This window comes from Echinops telfairi, unplaced genomic scaffold (genome assembly GCF_000313985.2).
Source record: "Echinops telfairi isolate 266 unplaced genomic scaffold, ASM31398v2 ScPeMD7_23;HRSCAF=83, whole genome shotgun sequence".
Classification (NCBI taxonomy): Eukaryota; Metazoa; Chordata; class Mammalia; order Afrosoricida; family Tenrecidae; genus Echinops; species Echinops telfairi.
The window spans coordinates 90789515-90808615 of record NW_022103920.1 but is presented as its reverse complement, the minus strand read 5'-3'; the positions used below and the strand labels follow the sequence as shown (position 1 = coordinate 90808615).

Below are 19101 nucleotides of genomic sequence, written 5' to 3'. Positions count from 1 at the left end.
TCCTTATTTTCAACCTTTCTATTTTTTTAAATTATTTTATTGGGGGCTCGTACAATTCTCATCATAATCCATACATACATCCACTGTGTCAAGCACATAGGTACATTCGCTGCCCTCATCATTCCCAAAACACCTGCCCTCCACCTCAGCCCCTAACATCAGTTGCTCATGTTCCCCTTCCCTCCCCACCTCCCCTCCCCCATGAACCCTTCATAATTCACAACTTATTATAGTTTTGTCATAAATTACACTGTCCGACATCTCTCCCTGCCCTCCTCTCTGCTGTCCCTCACCAGGGAGAAGGCAAGACCTAGATTCTTGTCATCGGTTCCCCCTTTCCACCCCACATTCCCTTCACCCTCCAGGCCACGAACAAGCAGCCATCTAGCTGAGAAGCATCAAAGCTCACATGGAAGAAGCACACCAGCCTGTCTGACCATGAGGTGTAGAAGGGATCAGTTATCAGACATCAAAGAACTGAAAATCATATTAGTGGGTGCCCACTTTACTGACACAATCACGGAAGACAAACGTGTGCATAAGTAAATGTAGTGAAGAGAGCTAATGGTGCCCCGCTATCAAATGATATAGCACCTAGGGTCTTAAAAGCTTGAAGATAAACAAGCGGCCATCTAGCTCAGAAGCATCAATTCCCTTACCTTTCTTATGGGCTCCAAAATAAATTCAGCTTGTTTAGAAGAAGTACTGCAATTTTTCAAGTAAGAAAAATTTAGATTTCTAACTACTGGGGTAAAAAAGTATCCCAAGTCTTTGATGAAATTATAAAAGAATTATCATCATGGTTACTTTATTTGAACATGATGTCTGTAAAAGTAGAAGTTAAATGCTAAAGATGCTTTTTGAAAATTGGGTATTTTGCCCAAAGATTCTAAAAGACAAGCTCACTACTGAAATTCTAGTGGGCACGTAAAAATCACCTTTCACTGGAGGCTAGTTCCCTCCTACACAGAGGATTATGGGATACTTTGTTCCAAATCACTGTCCTACTCTTTCTTTTTCCATACATAAGGGATATGTGGTAGATGGTCCAGTGGAGCATTATGTGGGGGTAGATATTAAATAGGAGAGGTATGCTAGGAAGAGTGAATAGTTAATATAGGCCTTGGGGTGCCTACCCAAACAAAGACATGAGATATAAGAAATAACTTGAAGTTGTAAGTGGGTAAGTGGTTGGCTAACCCACAGAGCACCAAATCTCTGCACATCTGGTGATACCTCCTAAAGCCAGTGACCTACCCTGCAGGAAGTCTAAAAGCAGGCTGCTATCCAGAGATGATTTAAGGAGATGGGATTCCAGGATAATGTTCCCAAATATGACCCTCTTTGTAAATGGTTGCTTCATGGCTAGTTCACTAAGATGACTCCCCAGAAAAATGTCCTTCAGCTGTTTAGTTAATTCCCATTGCATCTGCTTTTCTGATCTTTTAGAACAGTGGTTCTCAACCTTCCTGATGCCATGACCCTTTAATACAGTTGCTCATGTGGTGGTGACCCCCCCCAACCATAAAATTATTTTCATTGCTACTTCATAACTGTCTTTTTGCTACTGTTATGAATTGGGTAACCCCTCTGAAAGGGTTATTTGACCCCCAAAGGGGTCATGACCCATAGGTTAAGAAGCCCTGTTTTAGAAAGGTCAAGTAGTTTTAGGGGACAGGGAAAAATGCTGTTCTGTGAATAAACCCTTGGTCTCTTCTTATCCCATCAGAAATTAGTTGGTGTATGTGTTAGACAGGGTTCTCTAGAGAAACAAAACCAGGAGACTTATGATTCTATATAGATATAGATAGATATAGATATAGATGATGTAGATGTATGGATAGATATAAAAAGCATGAAGGAATATAACAGCTAATTAGTCCACACACCAAGCACAGAGGGCTCAGTTCAACTTGCTTCCTTGGAACAGGTAATATACTGGAAGTCCTTCAACTCACGATGGCCACTGGGTCGAAAGTCAAGGAAGCAGACACCTGAGTCTTCCGTAGAGCGATACAGACAGTCTGGCCACAGGCATCAAACAGCAGGGCGGGTCACCAGCAGACAGCAAGATGACAGGATCTGACTGTCTCAAGCTCAAGCAGTGCATATACCAGCAATGTGGCAAAGCAGGTCTTCAAACTCTAGCAACACGATCCGCAGGTTGGGTGTCCCACAGGTAGTATAGCTTACAAATTGAGGCACAGAACTAGCAACCACACACTGGTCCGATCACGAGAGAGCAAGAGAGAGAGGTGGGCTTGCTGAGCCATTTATCTCTTTGCCCTCCAATCAAACTGTAACCTTATTAATCCTACATGTTCCTATTGGCCAGGTTGGCACAATAAACCTACCTATCACAGTGTATTAGGTGGATTTCTGATATATATCTTTAATTCTTTATCAGTGAAATGCATATAAATAAATGAAAGAAAAAATTAGGTAGTAACGCAGAAGGACCAAAGTCAACTACATGATTGCTGGAACCCAGTGCAAAATGAAAGTGTGGGACCCACTGTTTAGGAATTTCACGATGGCTTCTATGGAACATTAATTTCAGCATGGGGCCCTGTGCCACTTTACATGTCCATGAAGCAGCCCAACCCAGACAGGTTTTGAAAGGGGACCTACAAGGATAGTGAATAAAAGACTTCAATCTTAAAACAAATGACCACAGCTAAGCACATGGGCAAGTCTCACTAGGCTGAAGACAGCACCGATAATATTTACTTGTGAACAACCCTTTACAAACATAATTAATTAAGATAAATTATCTTCAGAGGCTATAGACCATGACTAATTGTGACTGAGAATAGAATCAGATTTAATGACAACAAAATTTATATTAGAAAGTCAAAAGAAAAGATTCCCATCAGAGCAGAAAATCTAAGTTTGAGGGTCAAAAAAACACCTCAGTGCCATCGAGTTAATTCTGACTCATAGTAGTGCTACAGGACAGACTAGAACTGTCCCTGTGAGTCTGCAAGGCTGTAAGTCTTTATGGGAATAGAAAGCCTCACCATTCTCTTATAGAGTGGCTGGTGGGTTTGAACTGCTGTTAGCAATCCAGCATCACCAAGGAAAGAAAAAAGAAATTATATTTTCATTGTAACGATATTTCTAATTTTGTATGTGTTAAAAAAGAAGTAGGGCATATTATAAAAAAGATCTATAATTCTAGCTCTGATGATGGGGTTGGTCAAAGTCAAGGGGACATGAGAAACGTGATACAAGTAGAGATCTGCTGAGGGCTTATGCACTGGAACACCTGTTATCTTATGAACAAGTAGAGGCTGTCCAGCTGGACCATCCCCCTCACCGATTTATAAGCCTCCTCCCACACATGGGAGAGAATTCATCTTAGTTCACCCAGGCCTGTGCTGAGCAACCAATAACCTTAGACCTGAACGAGCCCAGCAGACACCAGTCAAATCAGCCTGGATCAACAAAAATGCCCAACAGATCCAGAGCCTTGAGAATAACAAGAAAGGTTTGCTGTGTTAGACCACCAAGCTTTGGACTAGTATGTTATACAGTGAACATGCTAAATGCTACGGGTAGTGTCTTAGCTAAGTAGGGAAAGGATGATCACACAACAAGGAGAAGTTGGAACAAGCATACAAATGGGCTTGACACAATGGATGTATGTATGGATTGTGATAAGAGTTGTATGAGCCCCAATAAAATTATTAAAAAAGAAAAAAAAAAAAGTGAGGCTGGGACCAATAGCCTCACCCTTTCTGGCAAAAGAAGAGAGTCTCACTACTAAACTGCATAATAAATTCCAGGTGGATTTTAAAAATACATATAAAGAATTATAGCATAAAAATGTTAAAATAAATTATAGGTTGATTTTCATGTATTCTTGGCACAGGTAGAGCTTTTCTAGGCAGAGAAACCTAAAGGAAAAGATTGATAGATTTTTGCTATGTAAATATTAACAAAATGTTTTATGTCAAAAAACTACTATAAATAAAAATAACACACAAATGACAAATTGGTCAGACTTTTTTTCTACATGATGAGAGATTACATTTCTAATAGACACAAAGCATTTTCATACCTCAAAAGCGTAATAGAAGATTACCTACTCCTCAGAAGCACAAAATCATCAGAAAAAAGATGAAGGCCTTGGCAGACTATTGAACAAAGGATGTATATTTATAAATCACAAAAGAAGAAGACATTGACCATTAACAAGTGAAAAATGCTCAAGCATCAAGCAAAGAAATAAAGCGTAAAACTGCAGTAATCATATCTTCAATTACATTTATAGAAATCTAAACAAGTAATAATGCTTAGAAAAACAAGTATTTTCATATATTTTTGGTAGAATTCAGTACAACATCGCTAGAGGGATGGATATGTGTATATATATATAAATAAATGTGTGTGTAATCTCTGAAGTCAAATGTAGGGGGTAGGGAGTGAAAAAAGAGGAGCTGATAACAAGGGCTCAATAGAAAGTAAATGTCTAGAAAAGAATGATGGCAACATATGTGCAAATGTTCTTAATACAACTGATATATGGATTGTTATAAGAGTTGTAAGAGCTCCCAATAAAATGATATTTTAATAAAAAATTTTAAAAGGTGAAGTCAAATGTATAGAAAATATTTTGGGGGGTTCAACAATTTTTCTTCTAAGATGATATCCAAATGAAACAATCGAGATTCTGGGCAGATGAACACTTGAGCTCCTGGTCCTGATGCGATTTTGGCAGCTGCTCTGGAACACCCAAGGCAGGTATACGAAAGGCATTTGAGAGACAGAATTAAAAATACAGGCTCTTCCGGGTTTTCAGCTAAGCTCTAGATTTGTGAGTTACTAGATAACAGTTTCCGAGACATGATATAGTCTTGTAACATTTTTTGACTGATCAATTAATAGAATCACTTTTGAGGTGGCCTAACTTATTGGTCAAGTTAAGATGAAGAATATTCTCAAGAGCCATAGTGAATGCAGGCTATGAGTTTATTTTGTGCCATACTCTGGGTAGTCCATGCATTTGTGCCACAACAACCCCATGCCAAAAACACATGCACACAAAAAAACTCACTGCCATATAGTCAGTGCCGACGCCTTGCGACCATGTGGGACAGGGCAGAACTGCCCCTGTGAGTTCCGAGACTGTAAGTCTTTTCAAGAATAGAAAGTCCCTTTTTGATCCTGAGGAGAGGCTGGTAGTTTTGATCTGCTGACGTTACGGTTAACAGCTCAACGTTTAACCCCTAACCAATATGCTACCAGGGAGGCACTGCTATGACTCCCCTACAGGTGGGAAGACTGGGGTTGGGAGAGGATTGTATTTTCTGTTCTTGTCTGTTGTAGTAGTTTGCTCAAGGCCACACAGATACAAGTGGCAAAGCCATGACTGGAACCCAAGCAATTTGACTCTAGACAGTTATTAACCATTACACTATAGCAGGTCATTTGTGCCACTTCAAACCCTAGAGAATGTGTTAGCATTCATTTAAGGGAAGCAATGTTTTATCTTTTGTTGCAACTTTAGAAACAGTGGGTTTTTCTAGAAGGCATGCTGGGTTACATCAAAGTCATGCACAAGTCATTCAAGAATCAGAAACCCATTTTCCTAGCTTGCTGTGTAGGCTACTGGTTAACACCAAGGGCACAATACCATACTGTCTTCACTGGCCTTTGTTATTGTTTTATCAAGTAAACTGACTTTTTTGGGTGCCTAAATAGTAGCAGCTACCATTACTGATTAAAGAGCTAGTAAATCAAACTTTGACCTTAGAACCTGTAAACATACCACAAGCCCACAAGCTAGCTGTACTACATAAATGAGTCTAACACGCAAACTAACTCACATTACAACAAACTAAACCAAGCTTAATCATCCTCGTACAATGGGCCTTGAGCTTCCCTTTCAGTTTGTCATAGGATTTTGTTGGAATTTATGGCAGTTCTAACACCCAGGAGACTCCCAAACTATTTCCAGCCGTACATTTCTATACCCCATCCTAACAGCTCAAAGGTCAGACTTTATGACCTTCCAAGAGGAAGAGAAAAGAATCAAATTCTTTCATACTTATGGGGATGTGCTAATACTAAACAGCCTATTTAATTCTCATGCCACTAAGACTATGATTAATCCAACTTCAACAGTTACCTATTTCACACAGGTATTCCAAGAATTTTTGTATGTAACCTCAGCATGTAAATACACATACAAAAAATACATGAGCATAAAAGATTTCTCAGCCAGGAATATTTTTTAGCTATAAAACACTCCTGGGTATTATGGTTTGCCTGAGTTTTCCAAATATGTTATATGAGAAAAGAGAAGAGAGCTTCTACTTGGTAGTAGCTTTTAAGTATTCTAGTATAAATCAAGAGTCTGGAATAAAAAATGAGTCATGAGCCTGGACTGAAAGAATTCTCTATTGAAATTCTCAAAGAATCAGGCTCAAGAAATTGTTGCAGCTAGTATGACGAGAGAGTTCATTCTTTGACCAAATATTTATCGGGCACCTACTATGTGCAAGGAAGTAAATTAGCTGCTGAGATTAGAGGTGAAGATAGTCAAAAAAGAAAAGTCCTTGCCTTTACAGCATATGTATTCCAATTTTCGGAGGGAATTGTGTTTTACATCTATGCACAGGTAAGTCAATTATTGCAGGTTTCTTAAATGGTGGAAATATAGAATCTTCCAGATACATGATGACAAGTGAGAAAGAAGAAAAACTTTTCAGCGCACAGGGCACCATGCTTATCTTATTGCTCCTGGTAGAACCAAAATGGTATAAGACCCACAGAAGGACTGAAAGAAAAATGGAAAGTTCCCTGCATGTGAGAAAAGATCTAATTTTAAGTTGGAACATTAGGAAAATTCTTCTAATTCAAAATAAGTCAGAAAATGGAATAACACCACGGAGAGTAAGATCAGGTTCTAGCATGGCTCATTATCTCATAAGCTTGACTAACATACCAAGGATCATGCCCATGCATAGTATAATGGCCTAAGGAAAAACTAACACTGAATAAAAGGTATATGATAGTCACATATGTAATATGCTTGTTTAGTCACAATAAGTTGTTTAAAATGGATTTTTCTCAGTGTAAGAACTCAACATTAAATGTTAGGTTTTATAAACAGTTGCCTAAAAATTATGAATTGTTCACCCTAGAAAATGTTCATAATACAGAATATGATGCAATCATTGTAAAATAGATCTATACATTAATATAGAAAGATTTCCAGTACATACTGTTAAGAGAAAAGGAGTAGAAAGAAAATTTATATAGAATGATACGATTTGCTTATTTTTAACTTCACAAAATTATCATTTCATTTCTAATCTAATTTTTTTTAAGGTCTGGAAATACTTAAAAGAACAGATTTGAATGATTACTTCTCAGAAAGTGATAAGGACGCAAGACTGGATTCATACACTTTAGACAAGCTATCAGGAGAGCCCCGTCCCTGGGAGAGGACATCGTGCTGGGTAAAGGAGCGGGGCAGAGAGAAGGAGGATGGATCGGCACAGTGACTGCAACAGTGGGCTCAAACACAGCAACTGGGGGTCAGGAACGTCCAGGACAAGGGCGGTGTGTCCTTCTGTTGTACAAAGGGTCACTGTGAGTCAAAAACAACCCAAAGATACCCAACAATAACATACTATTTTAATTTTCTACTAGAGAACTATATTTGTGTATTAACAATCTCACTAAAAAGTAACTGAAAACCATTAAAATGGTCTTTGTTATATTGGTGAAATTAACTAAACAAGCAACATCTTTTTCTCACTATAATATGATGAATATATACAATAGAATGAAATAGTAAGTTACTTTAAAACTAAGTCAAATTCCTGGTCACATTTATGTTTTTCTTTCCAAAGCATGTTCATTATATTTTAACCTATAAAAAGGATTTAAAAATATACATGACTTTGATCATCTGACCTATAATATTGCAAATCAGAAAAATTCCCAAACCTCTGGACTTTATCCCAAAGATATTCTTGCAAAAGAGTAATTAATGTATATGTAAGTGTAATTATTATAGAATTATTTGTTCTGTTGTTATTATAGTAAAATATTAACAATCAAAATGCCTATCAAATGGCAAATTAGTTAAATAAATTAAAAGGAACATTTTGCAGGATGTCTAAGTACCAATGGGCAATGATCATGAAAAAAACCAGCACTTTTTATATAATACAAAGGAAGTCTTCCTGTATAGAAAATTTGGAAAGCACTAAATCAAGCATTTAATGTCCTTCTGCCATGGGTCTGCAAAAAGATATAGACTCACTAAGGATAAGATTCAGACTCTCTTTAGCCCCAAAGACCCAAAGCATTGTACACAGACATAGGAAGAAGCCTAAGAAAGAGACAGACAAGTGATGAAACAAATGAGGAAAGGATGGGAGTGGAAGGAATGGACCCAGACAAAAAGTGCTGTAGGTTACAGACAAGGGCCATAAGTACCTATGACCTAGGAATCACACAGTCACTGACCAAAGTAATAACTGAATCTCCTTGCAGCCTAAAAGAAATTGGCAATTCATATTTGTAGAACAAGTGACTATCTATTTACACATATCTGATGGTAAACTATCTTCATGTCAGTATACTATTAATCCCATGATATGGAAAAACACCGAAGTTCTGACAGGGTAAGGGAACTTCTAGAAATCACATAGCTAGTGAAGGAGTGGAGGCCTTTGAACTTCAAGCCCCATGTTCTTTCCAATGTGCCGCAACCATAGGCTGTCCCTCAAATCATTAATAAATTTCAAATAGCCATGAATATGCCAAGAAGCAAATGTATTATCAATACAAATGTAGCCAGCTACTTTGTCTTCCGCCAGGAAAACTAATTCTGAAATTCAAAAAGGATGTAATTTATCTTTTCAAAATCAACAGATCATGGTGGGGCGAGGAATATGAGGGGATGTTGGAAGGCTTAAATGCCTTGACGTGGGGATGATGTGCATGAACTTACACATGGAATGATATTACATAGAACTTCATACACCTATGAATACAAGTCTAAGTGGAAATCTGAATAACACCTATGAATTGTACTACTGTCGATTGCCTGGCCAAGATATTATATGTTTTGCAAATATTACCTGTAAAGTGAGTAAAGGATACACAAGATCTCTCTATGTTATTAGTTTTAACTGTTTATGAAGACGCAATTATCTTGATAACTCAAATTTTAAAACCCAACAGAATATTCACATGACCACCCTAATTCTGAAGCATTAGTTCATGTGTAATCATGTACACGTGTGGGAAAATGTAGTTTAGTCATTCAACGCAGATTTTATTACAGTGAGAACTTACCCGTGAAATTAAAATTTTTTTAACTAAAATTTCAAGGCAGAGATTATAGATAATATCTGAATAACGCTGTAGATAATATCTAAAAAGGGAGAGCCAGAACACCCGGCCATGCAAATCATAAGATTCAATTCACAAAGAGGAAGGGAAAAAAATATTTTTATCTAAGGACAAAGGACTGCTGAAGAGTTCAACATCCACACACCTGATACAAGGGGTGTAATCTGGTTGTTTATGAAAATGATTAGAGAATTGTGGTGATGATAATAGGATGCACCAAGAAACATCTAGAAATAATACTAATTAGAATTGTTGATATTAGGCACCCTTGAGTCAGTTCCGATTCCTCACAACCTCCAGTACAGCAGAACGAAATACTGACAAGTGGTGCGCCATCCTCACAATTGCTCTTCCTTGTTCTGATCCTCACAAAATAGAATAGTGACTATTTATTTATCAAACACTAGCTATGTGCTTAGTACTTGATGAGAAATCTCCACAGCATCCCTGGAGGGTTAAAAATGCAGAAAATGATGGTTCTTGTATAATAGATCCATTGCTACATAGTTGAAAAGTAACAGGGTTTGATTTTGAGCCTAAATTTTTCTGATTCTACAGCTTATGTACTATTCACCGTTCTACAAATTGCACAGGAAAAAATTATTTTACCGTGATATTCTGGTCCCTGGCTTTTGAGTAAGACGGGGGTGGGGGTGGTAAGGGGGCTCTATCTAGTAGTGGGAAAATATCATTAAAATAATGCTGACCTGCTTGTAAGTTCCATCTAGCAAGGTGTCCAAGTGCTGGAGTGGGGCCGGCGTTTTATCTTTGAACCTTGTTAACAGCCGTCTTTGAATGGCCCGAAACTGTACAGCTCTTTCAGATAATAGCTCTTCTAATTTTTCACCATTTAGCCGCAGCTACAAAGAAGATTTCTGAAATTCAGACTAAATGTACACAACAAAATCTTTCAAGTAAAAGGAAATGGCAATAAAAGTTTTAAAAAGAGTAATGATGAGATTTTAACATAGCATTGAAGCGAAATTGCAAATTTTACCATTAAAACCATGTGGTATCAGAACAGATCAGATGAGAACTTAGTGAAAATGACAGTACCACTGAGAATAAGCTAGATTATATAACAAATGCTGTTATCATAACACATTAAGTATCTGGGGTTGGGGAACATATAGGAATTTCTCCTCAATCTTTTGGACCAAAAAAATCAATTGTAGGGAGAACAAAATTTAGATACAATAAAAGTATTAGGAAAAAAATTGAACTTTTTTTTAGTAATCTTGATATAGGAGAGGGGCTCACAAGTATGCATAAAAAGCAAAGTGTCAACTTCCAGCCCCTACACATAAACAAAACTAATAAAATTATTAAGTAAAAAATAAATAAAAGTGTAATTCTACATGGTTAAAAAAATTCTAAGAGTGAGTGATGGATGGACAAGACCAAGTCATACACAAAACGGCAAAATATGTATCAAAGACAAAAGCCTATGCACCATATCAAAGAGAAAGACTTAAATTAACATGTCAGGAAGTTAATAGCTAAAATCATGTATAATTTTCCTCAATTTATGATTTTTTGTAGTCACCAGTTTCTAAAAAATTCTTTCTAGTGATTTATTTCCCTGTTTTCAATAAATACTAGCTTTTGCCTCTATAGTCTAGAAGGTATCTACAAATCAGTGAGAAAAGGATCACCGCTAACAGAAATTTGACCTAGCAAAGGCATATATCTTTATTCTAAAGATAAACTTGCAAAAAATGTGATACAAGGATAATCATTATGTAATTGTTTATTATAGTAAAACATTATTAACAATTAAAGTGACTACCAAAAGGGGAACTGATTAAATATATAGTAATAATATATATTTAAATATATATAGCAGGACTACCAGAGACTGGTATGGTTTCTGAATATCTTTAATATACATGTTTTTATGATAAACAAAATTTTATCTTAAAAGATGCATTACATGAAACAAAGCTAAAAGGCACAGAATAGTATGTGCAATATCATTCATTCATTTTAAAAGACGAAAACCTTCTTATTAACATAGTTCTGATGGCATAGAACGTATGTAAACCAAGCTCACTCTATCCTGACTCAGAGTGACCCTATAGGACAGGGTAGAACTGCCCTTTGGGGTTTCCAAGACTGTAATTCTATATAAGAGTAGAAAGCCCTGTCTTTCTCCCATGAAGTAGCTGGTGGTTTTGAAGTTCTAACCTTGCAGTTAGCAGCCCAGTGTGTAACTCCTATGCCACCAGGGCATACCTAGAAAGGATATAAAAGAAACTGGATTATCAAAGCCTATCTCCAAAGAGGAGACTGAGTGGCTGAGGAAGAGGATCAGAGATGAGACTTTTTTCACTCCAAGCCTGCTCCTGACTTGAAAGTGTATTATTATTGAAATTAAAAGAAAGCGACTCAAAGTCTAGGGCAGGAAAAACAGTCCATGAAATCACATCATCATCCAACCCCCAATTCAACTGCAGGAAACAAGTAGTTCCCAAACACATGCATATTAAAGATACTCAGAAGCCAAACATGTGATTTACATTTCTGGTATGAAGCCAAAAATCTTTACTATTTTAGTGCATTTATTCTCCAGATACATGACAAAAATTATATGTAAGAGATAAATGAACCCTAGAATTAATTCTTTAATCCCAATTTAGAAGCACCAAGTAGCTAACTAAATCAAAGAATATTCTCTTGATTAAAAAAATAATAATAAAAACTACCACTACCAAAAGTTAAGATAAAACAAAGGTTTAAAAATAACAAAAGTGCAAAAAGAGAATTAGCATAATTACCAATAATGCACTCTTCTGATGATATAATTTACTGCTGTAATTTATTACCTTAATTCATGGAACAAAAAAAGAATCATAAAAGATTCTCAAAACTGAAATATACATTGGGTAGTGACTCTTTTGAATGTGTGGCAGTGATTTGAATGTTTTCATGTGTCAGAATATAAACATTCAATACACAATTATTGAATGTAATTAGGGGTAAGCATGGTTATAGGCCCTACATTTTAAAGCAATTGATATAGTCCACAAAAATCCCTGCCTTCCAAAGTACAGAAGGCTTGGAAAAGGAGGATTAGAAATAGAAAACACATGGAAGAAATGTTGTTATGTTATGAGGATTGCCATGAATGACAAGAAACAGAATGTGTGTGAACAGTTGAATGGAAAACTGATTTGTTCTGTAACTTTTCACCCAATTCACAATAAAAAGTTTTGTTTTTAAAAAATCCATACCTTCATTCATGGAGCTTATGCTGAGGGACATTTTGGTTTCAAAATATGTCAGCTCAATATTTAAGGCCATATTTTAATTCTATTGGGTGAAAGTAGAAGGTAGAGCTACTGTATGAACAACAGAAGTATAATCATGCCCCCCTTAAGTTTGTGTATGTAACAAAGACAGCCAAATTCCAAAAGCACTCTCCTGATATGTAAACTACCAGAAGTTACTGGGCACCAGATAATGAGTATTTGCAAAAACATATCATAAAATCCAGGGAGGAAATTGAATGTCAAAATCTATTAGAATTCAATACCCCCATTTTAAATAATACAAATATGTAATTAGTGTGGTTTTCCTGTGAACTCCCTTTCAAAAGCCACTAGAACACGGTTTGATACAATGGAGGAATTTCCTAAAATATATCCCAGAAGTCAGCAAAGTTTCTAAGTCCTTAAACAAAAATTAAAACAAACACACTGCCATGTATCAATTCTGTCTCACAGGGACCATATAGGACAGAGTGGAACTGCCCCTGTGTGTCCAAGACTGTACACCTACATGGGCAGAAAGCCTCATCTTTCTCCCATGGACCAGCTGATGGGTTTAAATTGCTGACTCTGCAATTAGCAACCCAATGTATCACCTACTGTACTATAGGGCTCCTTTTGATACAGAAATACCCCTGTCCAAAGGATCTCTCTTGGCGCCACAACTACATACTGTTCGAGACAGTATTTTCTGTGTAGTTGTGGGAAAACCCAAATGGCTTCAACTTACTTGATAATGAGTGGTAGAATTATTCCTAATGGGATTGAATCGCTTGAAATTTCCCACTTACATACATATACTGCACTAAAAAAATAAGTCTTAATAACTGAAAGTCAGGTGTTCTTAAAACATTGAAGGGATGATAGACAAGTGATCTGAGTGATATTCTCGCTTACCTACACAAACACAAAATCATTGTTAATAAACCGAAATACCTATAGATTCCATAAAAAGTGGTCATTTGTTTCAGTTTAATAAAACAATGTTATTAAGGGAAGGGAACATACATTGGACTAAGTCTCTGCTGAAGCCCCTCTACCAAAAACCAGGGATGGGAACAGCCTTGCTGGCATGCAGAGTGCTTTGGCAAGTGGATTATTGCAGGTGCAGTCACCTTAAAATTCAACACTTGGACACTTATTCGATCTCCCTTTTGACCATTTTAAAGTTGTTGTAGTTCCTTAATATTTCCTGCTTTCTTTTCTATTGAGTTTTTTTCTGTTTTACTTTGTTATTGTGGTTGGGTTTTTTATGTGGGCTTTTTTTTGGGGGGGGGTAATATGAAAATCAGATAGGTAAATCTATAGACAGTAACTGGATTAATGGTTTCTTGTGGGTATGGCAGGAGCAGTTGGGGGAAGTGGGGAGCTAATAACAATTAGCACAAGGAAGAAGAAAATGTTCTAAAATTGATTTTGTAATTGAACTATTGAATTGTCTGATATGTGAATTATACGCTAATAAAATTGTTAAAAGAAAAAAGTAATCATTCTACAAAGCCAGTGCTAACTTGGATGATGTTCAAAATTCTTTTGAAATTCCCCATTTGCAATTTCCTATAAAAAGTCTGTTTATAAGATAACTAAGGAAGTGAGCCTAGTGACTTTACCTCAACAAATGAAGTCTTTTGAAATAAATGACCATTGTCTAATCTCTTCATGAAATATGACTCTTGGCAATTTCCAAAGATCGACTCTACCCTTAGAGGATGAGAATTTGATACCATAGAGATACTCAATAGAGTCTCCCACAGCCACCATAGGGTCTCCCAAAGAGAAAATGTGGAAATAGGTCAACAGCGTCCCAGTGAGGACTCCTTTATTCAGACATAGAATCACTCTGCATTTACTAAGCAGCCATTGTGCCTCTTACTGGGGAATATTTTAAGTGGCTAGTCCTCATTCAGATGTAGAAGTACTGGCATGCTTGTTAAAAAAAAGAAAAGAAAAATCACTGTACTTTATAATCACACCTCATTTATGGCCTGCTAGAATTAGTTAGGCAAATGGATGCTGATAAACTCAAATAGTTTTAACACTGGGTTATTGGGGTCAAGGGTTAAGTCCCCATGTGGGAGAATTAAATCTGCTGTTATGAGGCCGGACCACATGCTTAGCTCCAGGCAGCTACTTTGTCAATGTCTGCAACAGATCACAAACTGGGCACGGAACAGGACTGGACGCACACAATCTACCATCCACAGAAGAAGAAGAATTCAAAGCGCATCCATGTTACATTAGAATTCTTCAAGTGGCGCTATCTAGTGTCTTTTTTACATGGAAAGAGAATAGATGCTATGTGTTATGATCCAGCATACCTCAAAATGATGATCAATTAATTCAAAATATTCTTGAAGAGGCAGCGATCCAGAAAAAGAACATGTGAAGTCTTTGATGCCTTGTTTCTGAAAATATTCTTGAAGGCGGAGAATAAGCTCATTTGTTATGAGCCAAAGGTCTTCAAATTGTTCACTCTGAATGCGATATCGTTCTGGGAGAGAAAAAAATAATTAAAGATAAATGCTGGTTAGTACATTAATTACTAACTGAATTATCATTCACCTTGACTTGAATGCCAAATCGAAAAGGCCAAACGCTACCAAGATTTCTTTTTGTAATGCAAATACGGTTTCTCCTGGCTTTATAAAAAAAATGCTTCTACTATTTTATGACCGTTTTATGCATCAACCACTTAACATTTCAAATCAAATTTCAAAGGTCTGTGGTCACAGTGGCTTGTTGTCATGGTATGTTCCTTTTTTACTGTGTATCATATAATAGGTTTCGGCATAGTAAAAATAACTAAGTTTAGATTCTTTTAAAAAAATTACTTAAAAGGAAAAAAAGCAGCCTGTACAAATGTACAATCTGGTGTAGGTTTATTTCAGAATATTGATGTGAAAGAAAATGTATTCTATACGGAACTCCACATCCTGGCCAGCTTAAATTCCCTTAACTACGGCTTTAACCATGATCAAAATAGTCTTTCACTTGAAAAATGATTTTGTAATCAGACCTTTCCTTAAAGATATATCTTGTTTCCTTCCCATTCTAAATGTGAAACCTCAGCTCCGAGGAAGCCAGGTTCCTGCCCATCCCCTACCCTGATGAAGATGATGATGAAGGCAACGAATATGATAACAATAATGGCAGTAGCAACAGCAACATCTATGATGAGGGCACTGAGTACAGTAAGCACTTTTTTATACATAAGGAAAACAAGGCACAGAGCATTCCAATGACTTGTCAACTGTCAAAAGTGCAAACTAAATGTCAGAACCAGGAATTCATGATATACATCCTTTAGCCCCATTCTTCAAAGCCCAACCAACTGCAATCTCTGCTATCCCAAGAACCTTTATTTCTGTACCACCTATTATGTGCAGGAGCACTTTATCTTATTTATTTATTTACATTTAACAATTCACACACATTTTCTTTCAGATCATCCATTACAATCGTCACAGTGTACCATCGCTTAAGCTACTTTCTGTGTTGCCTGTTTCCATTCCTTCTCTTTTCAAAACTCTGAACTTTGTCCTTGGATCCATGCTGCCCTTTTGATCCTTTTTCCTTTTCATTTTGTTGAGCTATAATTCACATATCACATAATTCAATAGTTCACTCACATCAAGAAGGGTTGTGCAATCATTGCCACAATCAATTTTGGAACTTTTTCCCCCTCTTATACCCCTGGATGTTGACTTTCCAATTCCCCCACCCTCCCCTTCCATGCCCCCTGGCAGTCATCAATCCAGCTAATGTCTTCCTAATTTCACCCATCTTGGTTTCCCTGTGCAGATAAACATTCAAAACAAGGACAAGCAACAAACTAGGACCCATCAACAATGGCCATATAAGACAGGTAAAGATCTCAATCTAAGTGCAAGTAGAGAATATTAAAAATTAGAAAAAATTTTCCTTGGTTTCAGTAGGAGATCAAATTGTAAGGTGTTACATTCCAATCTAAACACAGCTACGAAAACCCACTTTACAATACTTTTTGCCTGATATTAAGGCCATTAATGTTCTTAGCCTCTGTACACTGGGAATTCATCTAGGACTCAGTCCACTTTGGGACCCTGTAAATAGATTTTGGGGCTACCGCTATCATCCACAGCTTTCCAAAACCCAGTATTTGAGCACTTGAAATACAGTCCCTCACTTAAACCTCGACATCCTAACATGGTAAGTGGCCATTCCTCATTTACAGAAGATGAAAGACATTTCGAGAAGGAGCTCAGTTATTTGGAAGACCACATAGGCAGACAGTAAAAGACTGGGGACTGGAACGCTAGTTAACAGTTCAAAGACTAGCTATTTCTGTTAGCCACCTCACAATCCTGCAGCTTTCTGTATTTTTAGAGACTTAGGATGTGCACAGTGCAATAGGCACTTGACCACATACAATTAAGTACTTTTATTTAACTTCCCAGATTATTAAATTTCATCCCTTCATAGAAAGTACACTTTTTTATTTTATTTTATTGGGGGCACTTACACCTCTTAGCACAATCCATACATATATTCATTGTATCAAATGTATGTTGTCACCATCTTTTTCAAAACATTTTCTTTCTACTTGAGCTCTTGGTATCAGCTCATCATTTTGTTCCCTCCCTCCCCCATGTCCCCTTGATAATTTTTATTCTTTTTTTTTTTCTGTCTCACACTGACCGCTGTCTCCCTTCACCCACTTTTTTGCTGTCCATTCCCCTGGGAGAGGAGCCCACACATTGATTATTGTGATCAGTTCCCCCTTACTCCCCCCCACCCTTCCTTTACTCTCAGCACCGCCCCCCTTATTGGTCCTGAGGGGGTTTATCTCTCCTGGATTCCCTGTGTTGTGAGCTCTTTTCTGTACCAGTATACATGTTCTGGTCTAGCCAGATTTGTAAGATAGAATTGGGGCTATGATAGTGGGGGGGGTGTAGAAAACATTAAAGAATTAGAGGAAGATTGTATGTTTCATGGGTGCTATACTACACCCTGACTGGTTTGTCCCTTCCTTGGGGCCCTTCTGACAGGGGGTGTCCAATTGACTACTGGTGGGCTTTGGGTCTCCACTCTGGCCCTCCCTCATTCCCATTGATATACTTTTTGTTTTGTTTAGTTTTGTGTTTTTGATGCTAGATACTTGATCCCATCGATACCTCATGATCACACAGGTTGGTATGCTACTTCCATGTGGGCTTTGTTGCTTCTCAGCTAGATGTCCACTTGTTTATCTTCAAGCCCTCAAGATCCCAGATGCTATATCTTTTGATAGCCGGGCACCATTAGCTATCTTCACCACATTTGCTTATGCACCCATTTTGTCTTCTGCGATCGTGTCAGGGAAGGTGAGCATCACAGAGTGCCATGTAAGTAGAACAAAGTGTTCTTGTGTTGAGGGAGAACTTGAGTGGAGGCCCAATGGCCATCTGCTACCGTAATATAAAATATAACACTTTTTGAGGTCTAGGATCTCAATTTTATTCAATTCAGCTTTTTTCTCCCACCTATTTTGTGCAATATCCTAAAGGAAGAAATGTTGACGGTACAAAGATGAACTCAGTCTGTCGTAAAGGAGCAAGAGTAACATGGTGAAATGTTTCTTTATAGTTCCATAATACCTCCCTGGATTCTATCAATGCGTGATGACAAGTTGACAGCAGTAATGCCGTCTTAAGCAGGGATCTCGAGCCATTCCTCTAGGGCCGTGGTTCTCAACCTGTGGGTCACGACCCCTTTGAGGGTCGAACAACCCTTTCACAAGGGTGGCCTAAGACGATTGGAAAAACATATTTCCAATGGTCTTAGGAACCAAGACACCACTCTTCTATCCATCTCCAGGCAGGTCCCCTCACATACAGATAAGCCCACATACAAATACCTGGAGCGATGACATCATCACGCCAACCCCATCACATACACCCCGTAGAAATACAGGTGTATGTGACAGGGTTGGCACCATAGTGTACTTATATGGACCAGTCACACATGTAGAAATCAGCTACTGTGTAGAGAGCAGCTGCTGTATTGAAAGCAGCTACTGTGTTGAAAGCAGCAGTACTGGAGGTAAAATGACACTTCATGAATTATAATTATTGGGTAAATGTAAAATCATGTACTGTAAAATCATCAACTACTGCAAAAAAAAATATCTGTGCCATGGGAACTTAATCTGATTGCTGATCGGTGTTTTTATATTCAGCTGTGGTTGATGTGAATACAGACCCCTTGTGACAGTAACAGGTATGTTAAAAAAAAAACACAGAGAATGGTTAATCATAGGAAACTTTAATGGACTGTATTGACTTAACTATGCCATGTAAAATCTTTTGTATTATTAAAGCTATTTTTATATATTATTTTCATTAGCAAACAATCCCATGACAAAGGATTTTGTAGAGAAGAATGTTAAGAAAAGAAGAATAGATGACATGTCTGCTGACATTCTTGATCAGGTAAT

General features: G+C 37.3%; 1 protein-coding gene across 1 annotated transcript in view; it reads right to left on the bottom strand.

The window, feature by feature from the left end:
• Positions 1 to 19101, bottom strand: part of BBS9 (Bardet-Biedl syndrome 9) — a 578043-nt gene that overhangs the window by 266790 nt on the left and 292152 nt on the right. Inside the window, exons 19-20 of the mRNA XM_045288670.1 lie at positions 14966 to 15138; positions 10086 to 10238 (exon numbers count right to left, since the gene is read on the bottom strand). Of these exons, the coding sequence (XP_045144605.1) occupies positions 10086 to 10238; positions 14966 to 15138 (326 nt within the window). The remainder of the gene's footprint in view (positions 1 to 10085; positions 10239 to 14965; positions 15139 to 19101) is intronic.